Source organism: Trachurus trachurus (assembly GCF_905171665.1).
Source record: "Trachurus trachurus genome assembly, chromosome: 23".
Lineage (NCBI taxonomy): Eukaryota > Metazoa > Chordata > Actinopteri > Carangiformes > Carangidae > Trachurus > Trachurus trachurus.
Genome location: NC_139912.1, coordinates 10,312,370 through 10,322,705, shown reverse-complemented (window position 1 = coordinate 10,322,705; position 10,336 = coordinate 10,312,370). Strand labels below are relative to the sequence as shown.

The following is a 10,336-nucleotide window of genomic DNA, read 5'->3' as shown; positions in this document are numbered from 1 at the left end:
TGCGTCTGTGAGGCTGATGATCAAAATGAATGAGAGAGAATGAGATCTGGCGAGGCCACACAAGGTAACGGCGCTGAATGCAACATCTCAACTAAGGTCAGAAGGGGGTCACACGTCCATTGAACATGGCTTGATGTCCAAAGAGGGGCAGGAAACATTCAGCTGAGGTGTCAGTTGGCAATATTTGTTCATTGTAGCTTTGGATCTTGTTGCAGAGGGGATTAGAGCTGCACTAGAGCATGAATAGTCAATGAAAAATAATACTAGTCTGTGTTAGTTTGGTTTTTAAGTGGCATGGCTGTATCAATCACTTTGATTCATCACTTTCATCATCACCAGCTTAACAATTTGGAAGATCGACATGAAATTTTGTGCAGACATTCGGGATCTACAGAGGATGATGAATCCTGCTGACTTTGACTCTGTTCAATACTTTTAATTCATGGCAAAATATCTGCAAAACTAAAGACACGACCATCTGCCTCAGCCGTACTTTAGAGGCACGGCATGCTAAACTAAGATAATGATGAACATTATACCAAGTAAGCAAAATCCTGCTGCTGTGAACATGATGGCATCCTTATGTTACAATAAAATTTAGGTCAAACTTACAGACTGCAGTTTGCTTGTATTACAGTTGATGATGATATTCAAGGCAAATTGCGTGTCCTTTTCTGATGAAATACTCTGTGTACCAAACCAGCAGGCCTGTTATTTGGAGAACAGAAGGGTAGAAACCATCTGGACTTTGATTTAATGACCAGAACCTTTTTCCTATTAAATTTGTCTTTTTAAATACGAAATGGGGAAATGGACATCTGGAAAAGTTCAACTGTCCAGATGATACACAGACAGGGATCTGCTGTCACTAACCAGTGACTAATGTTGGTGTCTTAATATTAGATGAATTAGATGAGTCGAACATAAAATGTGAATTAAAAAACAGAGGCATGTCCAAAGAAGAAACCGTAGATAAAGAAGTCTGGGAAGTATGGTTACACATGAGGCATTTGTCAGAGCCACTTGTTGCACATTTGACAGTTTATTGCTTTACATGTGGTTTAACCAAGGGCCATATTTTCAATCTTGACACCAGTCATTGACATATAAAGCATCTATCAAATGACAACGCTGAAAAGTACTGAAGCAAAACATAATTTTGTGGGAAGGAAACAAGATTTTGGAAGTACAAAAAAATTGAACAAGACAGCAAGGACCCTTCATGTCCGATCACCTCAAATCCCCCCCCTGGAGCTGACTTCCCGTCACTGGATGCCTGTTTCACCCGGAGGTCGTTCCTTCGCTGGGTCATAACTTCTCCCCCTGACAGAATAGCTTTCACTAATAGTAATGTGATCAGTCAGTGCACAGAGGGGACTGAGGCTGCCCATGTCCCAAGTGAGACATCATATCACACACACTCGCCATCACTCCTCTTTCACTGAGTCAACAAGGCGCAGCCATGGCGACCATCACCAAGGAGGAGAATGTGGCGCGAGAAAAAACAGATGTGGGTGTACTGTGTGGGCGTGTATGTGTGTGGTGACCGACAAAAGCTGAGCGTATCAAACTGTCGATGACCAGTCAAAGAAAAAGAGATGGATGTTCAACAGTTGTTATGAAAGTGCAAAGACGCAATATCAATCAGCCATGAAGGGATACTTTTAAATTGATTATTAGCTTTCTTGTTGAGATAGATGTGAAAACCCCACCCCACTCTCACACTTGTAGTGAATATGAAGCCACATGCTAGCAACCGGTTAGCTAGTCCGAGAATCCTGGAAATAATGGGGAAACACTTTGGTTCTGTCACAAGCTGTGACGAATCTCTGCTAACCAATCCATACAAAAACCAAGGAGTAAAAATGAAATATTGTAGTTTTACAGGGAGTTATGGGTCTAGGGTTGCTGCCCAACCAGAGGACACTGATATGCTGTTTTCTAGTCTTTATTCCAAGCTTAATCAACTCAATGCCCGCAGAAGCTTCATATTTAACGGCAGACACGAGAACAAAGCTGGTCTCTGGCACTTTGTGAAATTAAATACCATTTGCTGTCAAAATATGTCACAAAAAGACAAATGTCAACCTCTCATGGTAGCATAACATGGTGCTAATACCTAACTGTGTAGTTAGCATGGCTAAAAAGGACAAATTAATGCAGAACATTTTTTAAAGTCCGATTCCCCATTGAAATTGGTTTTGGAAATAATTTAAGACTAAGACTCCCAAAGAGTAGAATTGGTTGTTTCGTCCTGTGTTTGTTCTATCCCAAAGCTAACCAGCTGCAGGCCCAAGCTTCATATTTGATGTATAGTCCTCCATGAAAGTTCTTGGAAAGAAAAACATATTTCCACAGAAATGTTGTAATTGTACCCTTAGCATACGCTTTTCCTCAAAAGACACTAAATAATCAAAATCACACCCATATCTCTCACATGAATGTTTTTTTTTCCATCTCTTCTTCTTGTAAGAAGTTGGATCTGACAATGAAGGATGGATCTGTGTCAGCTTATGTGGAGATAAAACACATGTCCCATCATCTTTGCCAGGAAGACAGTGTGCGGGGGAGATGCCGATTAAACTTTAAACTCGGCAATCATTTGTTGCCAGGGTAACGCACTTGCCCAGAAGAATTAATAAATGATTACGGTATAAGGCAAGGATTTTTTCTTTTGCATGAATGCAGGTTTTTTTTTTTCTCAGGATTTTAGCGAGGGCTCAGCAGTATGTACGTACGTACCCCAATTTGTTTGTCTTGCAAGACTCTGAAAAATATGAGAGGTGACATTTTAACTTTTCAGACAGGAGTAAGATTTGACAGATGCTTCACCGTATTGTATCATGTCATGCCGCATGGGACTGCTCTCTGAATGCTTACAACCTGCATTTTTCCACTGATGTCAGCGTTAGGAAAAGCAGCTGTAAAAACAAAAGAACTAGGATGATCACAGTTGCAGGAGTAGGCTTAACGACAACACCGTGTGCCATCTTTGTTTGACAGCTAAGTGTAATAAAAATCCAATGGCTTTTAAATGACTTTTTTTTCCTTCAGAAAATTAAAGTCCTTCCTCATTGTAGATGATGTTGGCTGAGAGGGTGAACTTAACACTAATCCATAGACTGATTATGTTTGATAAAATTACATTTTCCTCTCTCTCTCTCGTTTTGCCTTCGGTGTAGCATCACACAGATGTGCACTCACTAGTTGGGGAGAACAACAGCCTTGTGGCGCGGTGGTGACAAGTTGGCGTGGAGACGGCAAAGAGGTTGCTAGGCGACAGCAGCAGGGCAATTCCCTCTACAGGTGGGTGGGGTTGAGAGCTGGTGATAGAGACCACACCTGCTGCCTGGCAGACACACACACACACACACACACACATTCCTAATTCACTCAGAAACACAACCTTTATATCATCCCTCCCTGTCGCTGCCTGTTAAACACACACTCTTTGCTCTCTGGATTTTACCTCTTTTGCTGCTCTTTTCCGGAAACATGACCTGAAGCAAAATGCAACTCTGTGGTCAACAGGTTAAAATCAAAGTGCAGTGAACCACATACCTGAGAACCACACAACCTTTACAGAAAATGCCCAACAGAAAAACATTTTTGCAGCATCCATGTCCAATTGAAGCCATTTTGACCAGCTTTTTCATTTCATTTTAGCCTTTCTGCTCATTGTGACTTGCACAAAAATAATCAGTGTGCATGATTACAGTTTTAGAAATAAAATAAAAAGACCAACCTGTTACTTAATACCTAAACCTGTATTGATTCAGGGAGATGTCTTGGCAAACAGTTACTATTTACACATCCAGCAGTCCAATATTCATCCTACATTTAGCTCTGTTGCTTTCCACTCACTTCTGAAGGTTATACTGTATCTGGCTCTTTAGGTGCTTAAAGCTCCTTAATGATCACCAACTATAAGATAACTTGTGCTTGTTGAGCAGGTTCCACACAGAGGGTTAAAGTGTTTGGAGCTGTCCCCAGCAGTGGAAAGCAAGACTGATGTTAACTCTTTTTTAACTCTATTATGTCTTTCCTGCTACTGAAGGTAGCATGCTAAACAACTAGCCATGGCCCCTCTTGTCACTTTCCGATAGTAACTTGATCTCCAATCTGGACATGCAGTGCTTCTTACAAGACAGTATAACCTCTGGTTTTGTAAATGCCTCAAGCTCTTGTCAAGCGACATTTAAAAAAAAACCTACAAATAGGACTTGCTGATATGCTTTAAGGATAAACAGTACATAACACAACACTGTGTGTCTGTATCTTATCATTAATTGGAAATGGTTGTATTTAGTCAAACTGCATTTGCTGTTTTTGAGAGGCCTTTGTGAAACGAAACTAATCCCTGTGGAGAATCCCATATAATCCTATTTAAGAGAGTGTTGCATTCGCTACCTTGGTACAAAAACAGAAGCAGCATGAGGGATTGGTGTTGGATTTTTTTTTTTTTGTAGTGACAACACATGGTGCCTTTTTTTTCCTTCCAGAAAATGTCCTGAAAAATCAATTTTAGAATAGGCTGATGGATTTTCTGATGGATTTCTTTTTGTTGTTGTAATTAACCAATAATTTCCTCTTTCGCATGTGTAGGCGTATCGCTACCTTCATATAACTATATAATCTTCAGTATGATCTCTACTTCTTCTGTCAGGCTGACACTCTAACTGCACTCTGCACAGCCTCTTCACTTTTGCTCTGTAAACACACCCCCACCCTCCCACCTCCAAGCCCTGCCTGGCAGGAGGTCCCAGAGGAGCAGCTTTTATATGGGTTATAGTGAAACCTGAGTTAGGGGAACATGGACAACCACTTGTGCAGTAAATCTATTTGTGTGATTCATCTGACAGCAGGTGAGCAGCATTCTGCCTTGTTTGTGTACTGTGACCCTTCCCTGCCTCTACACACATACACAAGCAAGTAGATAAAAATTAAACTCCAAAATAATAACTTTGGGCTTCCATAATAACGGAAGAGCTCTGAGGAAATTAGTCAGGGATTAGTTTTATATCTGACAAGGGGCTTTGGAGAGAATCTCATTAAAAAGTACAGTATATTGTTCTGGTATTTACCTTGCTGATTGTCCCAGCCCAGGAAATGTCACTTCATATTAAGTTTGCCACGGCCCTTGAAGCAAGCAGAATTTATTATAACAATTCTGCATAAGTAGATACACTGCGCTCTTGCGAAATTAAATGAGGCCTCGTAATGATATACATAATAAAGCCAAAGTTTTTCCTATGATGATTCACTGAGTCTGGCATGGACAAGAGTGTCTTGGAGGGTCTGGGAAGCGCTTTCAGCAACATGTGATCAGATAGAAAGAACCCCGTCCTGATGTGCACTCACAGGTCCCACCTGGTTTGTGGGTTATATTTGTTATGCAGAGGAGGGAGAAGCACAATAAAAGTCAGCAATGGCAGGTTTCATTCAGGGAGGGGATGTGACGGAGGCAGATTTATGCTTAATAATAAGAAATAACTGGCTGCTGCAGGATTTTGCATCCTATGGAGAAATAACCTAAGGAGACAGAACATACCATTCTTTTTTATTGGTTTTATTTATTGCTTGTTTGGACTGTGGTGATCATCAGTTGGAGGTCATATGAGATTGATAAAAGCAGAGCTCCCCATTGGTCTGAATGAAAACTCTCTAGCCGGTTCACAGGAAAGTGGCTGCATGGTGCTGAGAGGTGTCGAGGTGGAGTTCGGGTCAAGTGTCCGGTGTTTGATAAGACCCCGTCGGCGAGAGAGAGCGTGCGCAAGTGCGTTAAGTGTGTAGTGTGTGTGTTGTGGGTAGAGAGGGCGCCCGGAAACACATTTGTGAGTCAGGAACACAAACACAAAAAACGCACACTGTAAAAAAAAAAAAATGTCATTAACAGTCATCCACATTTGTATATCCACAAGAAATGATATCTAATGTAATTTTAGTGCAGTGGAGGAGTCGCGCTCGATGTGATGCATTTAATCCTAGTAAATAATGTAAATGAAACCGCACGGACCATGAGCCGATCCCACCCACTTTTTAACTCACTTTCCCACGTGTTTAAACAGCGGAGACCCTGAGTGCTGAACGCCGGGGGACGACGTTTTTTGCAGTGTGCGGAGTGGCACCGCTCCGCCGGCCAAGCCGAGGATCTAAATGAGCCCTCCCCTTTTCTCCTTTTATTTTTTGACACACGCCATAGATCTGCTCTAATAGCCTATCGCAGTTGGAGACACACACTCTCTCCCGTCACACACACAAACACATGCATACACACAACTCGATGATCCAAAAATAAGCACTCCTCCTCAACTCGACCGGTGGGGGGGACATACCAGATGAGATTTGTTTCCAAACGCGCACCGATGGCGGTGTGAGGCGTTTGGCTGAGAAGTACGCACGGCGCGGTGGGATTGTGGAGCTTTTTCTTTTTTTTTTTTAGGGTTGTTTTTCTTTTGTTCATCTTCTCTGTGTCTGGATCCTGGTCGAAGGGAAATAAACAAAGCCATGGATTACTCAGTCTGCTTACTTTTACTCCTGTCAAGCTTTTCGTCTGTGTCCACCGGACAATTCCCATCAGCGCAGATGTGAGTACAGCTTCAAAAACAGCCTGTTGGCTTCTGAAAGTCTTGGATAATGTGATTTTTGTAGCCGATTTGCAATCGAATGTTATTTATCAGAGTCAGGATTGAACTTTCTAACTGTCCGATGTGTTAAATTTATTTTCTAACCACCATTTACTAAGATTTACAATCTGTTTTAACTTGGGTTGTTTTGGTCATTTCCAGCAGAAGCAGAATGTGTGTCCTTCTTTCCAATTCATGATTATTGATTGCGTATTACTTTGTCACAACTTCACTTTGCCAAACGGGCTATTTAAAGCTGCTGCACATTTGTTACCAGCCTGCATGCACTGGTGTGACATGTGGCTTGCAGTTACATAAATCAATCCCCCAGGAAGGTAGACTGTGGTCTGAATGTGGCTCAGAGGTTCCCAAAGCCCCCCTCCCTCCCCTCTTCTTCAGCGTTCCCACTGATTATTATGTTTTAGTGGGATCCACAGAGAGGAAATGTGTTTTACATCACAGGGCAGTTGAAATTGTAGCCAGAGAGGTGACAGTTTTGGTAGTTAAAGAAGAGTTTTTCTCATTTTGCTGCAGACCACGTGGGACTGTGGATCTAGTCAACCTTGTCCTTTGGAGAAAAAAAAAAAAAAAACATAGCATATTTTTAAAATAATACTCAAACTCAGAGGTAACCAGATGGTTTCTCAGTAGGTGCGTGTCTGCTAGTTTGTTTTGAATTACATTTTTTACTTATTTCCAACACGCAGGCCAGCAGTTTTTAGTTTTTCTCTGTTATTCACAGTGAGATGTCCCAGTAGTCTTGGCTTCATTTACAGTCTGAGCTGAGGAGTCTCCACTGGTCCTTGCAGGATGGTGACTCGGCCTACGAACTTGCGCGATAAAGTGGAGATGATGCTTTAGCTCAGTGGAGCGTGTCCAAATTTGACTCCCAACCCCTATATTTGCAGTGCGACATTAATAGATATAACACGCGATATGCCCACAGACACAGGGATACAGTTCCCAAATTAAACAAATGTGTAGGTGTGTGAGGCTGCTCGTCTACCATGCTGCACCTCGCACTTAATCAACAGGTTTAAGACTTTCCAGATGGTTCCAACTGAGGCAAGGCTACAGCGTTTTTGGTTTTGAATGCAGCCCGAGTACAGTCTACCAGAGGGGTGGTGAGACATGATGGCACTCAGCCTAATGGTGGAGTACAATGATGTCAGACTAGCAGAGTGGCCTGCCCACTCCCTATATTTCATGGGCACTAAGTGGATTGATCTGTGGGATGTGTACATGATATTCACACAGGCTCGGCGAGCTGCAGACCCACTCTCCCTTGCACAGTGGACTTGATGTGTGAAACCGGCAGTCTGGCAGGAGAAACGATAACAAAACTTCTGAAAAAGATGATGCCAGATTCAGCCATCATGCACAGCCTCTGTTTTGACATATTGCATCTTAGCCGTCAGTTGTAATCACAGTTTTATTCATTTAAAAAGCACCGCAAAAATGATGCTGTCGCTCTCTCAGTGTCTCTGTCTCTAACTGCATCCAGTCTTGGTCCTTGCTGTGCTTGTGTGGTGATGGTGATGTTGAGTGACAAGCTTCAGGCTGAGTCCTGAAGGTGAGAGTCAGAGAGAAAGAGAGAAACTGGAAGGGCAAAGATGGAGAGTCTGACCCAGCTTGTTCTCCTCGAGGTAAAACGGGAAACATGGAGGAATTCTTTTTTTTTTTAAAGGGACATTAACAAAGAGCGTGTGTACTTTGTGCTTTGCCATGTTGTTTCCTTCTCTCTCTTTCTCTCACCTCCCTGGCTTGAAGTGTGACTGTATCTCTAGGCTCCATCTTTAACCTCACATGCCAGCATCTGTCTGCTTCAGATGTTCATGCCCCCTCTCTCTTTCTCTCAGCCCTCTCCTGCATCCCCTCTCACTCGCTTTCTCATCCCTCTCCCCTTCCTTCCGTCTTGTTCATTCCCTGTCCATCTTCTTTCCGTCCGGCTCCCTGTGTCTCTTCATCTCTCTCTCTCTCTCTTCTCTCTCTCCTCTGTTCCTTGTTGCCTGAAGGCAGATGATTAACATCACAGAATCTGAATTGCAAAGTCTGATGTCATAGACTGTGCCCCAGAGACCCTGGCGCCAGCTAACACACTGAGATATCAGGGGAGATAAAAAGAAAAGATAGAGATGGAGAGGAGAAGAGACAGCAAGAAAATCTAGACTTGGCCTTGTTGATCCCATACGTCTACTCTATATCTACTCTGCTGCATGGATTCTGCATGAGGACCGTTTACTGTTAACACCGTCGGAGCCAAATCCCAGAGACATGTCCATTTCTTTGTGTCATCACCACAACTCGCCAGTTCACTGAGATGAATTCAGATATTCAACCTAAGATGTGATCATCTTAGTCACCAACGGATACATTACCTTCTCCATCCTCCCTCCTTGTCCACAGTTTTTGTCACCCTCTGCTCAGTTTCTCCCACTCTCGTGCGTATTTTTTTTTTTTAAAGGCTAACTAAATTTCATGCTTAACCAGCTTAAGAGCTGTGCTTCTTGTGTTTGTGGCCTCATCTCTGGCGATCAGTGGGCATAATGTGGGGAGGCACTTCATCCGAACAGAGAGCAACATAGGCAGCTGTGAACAGGGAGAGTGTAAAAGATATACACTAAACTTGTCACTTTGTTAGGTACATAAAGTCCCAGCATGTCCTATAAGGAGCCCTATACCTTAATGGAGATTGTAATGTTCAGTTTTTGTTGAAACATAAACTTGATGATCATTTTGGAGTCTTTACAATTACTGGTGCTGTTGAACTATATGTATACGTGTGTTGTTTAGCCTTGCCACATTAATTTGAATGGAGATTGACAAAGTAATAGAAACACCTGTCTGTGTAGCCATGTTTAGATTCACATAGATGACCACATAGGTGAGGCAACACCTCTTGAAACCATATGAAGGAGGATTTCTCACAGGACTGTTCTATCAGGCTGCATTATGTTTTGCTATGTGTTAATAATAAACAGACATCTATACACAGGATTTGCTGAGGTATGGATTGTAATCAAAACATAGAGGCCAGACAAGACGTCAACAACAGTTATTTAAAGGAACGGGCCGATATTTTGGAAAGTAGCCTTTATGGTCATGTCATCATCCATCATCAACCCCTCCTGTAACTCCACAAACTCCTTACACAGATTAAACACAAGAGATTGTAGTGGAACTGATAAGCAAATGTGGTTGCCTTTGGAACGGGGTAAGCTAACCAGCAGCTGTTTCTTTTTGTTGTTGTTGTTGTTAGGGACAGGATGGTGCTCTTAATTTTGTACACATGTCATTATGTCTTATCATCAAACAGGATGAGGAAAGAAAAATAAATAAAGATAGAATGAAAAATTCAAATTCACTTTCACATTCAGACAATTCACATACTCCAATCCAGGTGTACTTATCTGAACTGGTTGTCTCCAGTTTCATACAGTATCTACCAGATAAATTAATGGTATCATCCTTCTCAGCTAACCCTCAGGGACAAAGATGATTTTGGGCTTTTCCCAAAATGTCAAACTATTCCTTTGTTTATTTTCAATCCATCTTGGAGAAATTTATTGACTCTGGTCTAATTTCATTCACGGTATTTTTAGTTTCCTGCCTTACTTAGTTTCATATGATTTATGTGTGCCTGCCTTGACACTTTTATCTCAGTGACCTGACACTTGACTGGCCTGTAATGAATATGTCTTACTTCTCGA

The 10,336-nt window shown here is 42.1% G+C and overlaps 1 protein-coding gene across 1 annotated transcript in view; it reads left to right on the top strand.

Moving 5' to 3' along the window:
* Nucleotides 1-6,317: 6,317 nt before the first annotated feature.
* cacna2d1a (calcium channel, voltage-dependent, alpha 2/delta subunit 1a) overlaps nucleotides 6,318-10,336 on the top strand; it is an 87,640-nt gene continuing 83,621 nt past the window's right edge. Inside the window, exon 1 of the mRNA XM_083999615.1 lies at nucleotides 6,318-6,587. Within this exon, the coding sequence (XP_083855741.1) occupies nucleotides 6,508-6,587 (80 nt within the window). The 5' untranslated portion in view covers nucleotides 6,318-6,507. The remainder of the gene's footprint in view (nucleotides 6,588-10,336) is intronic.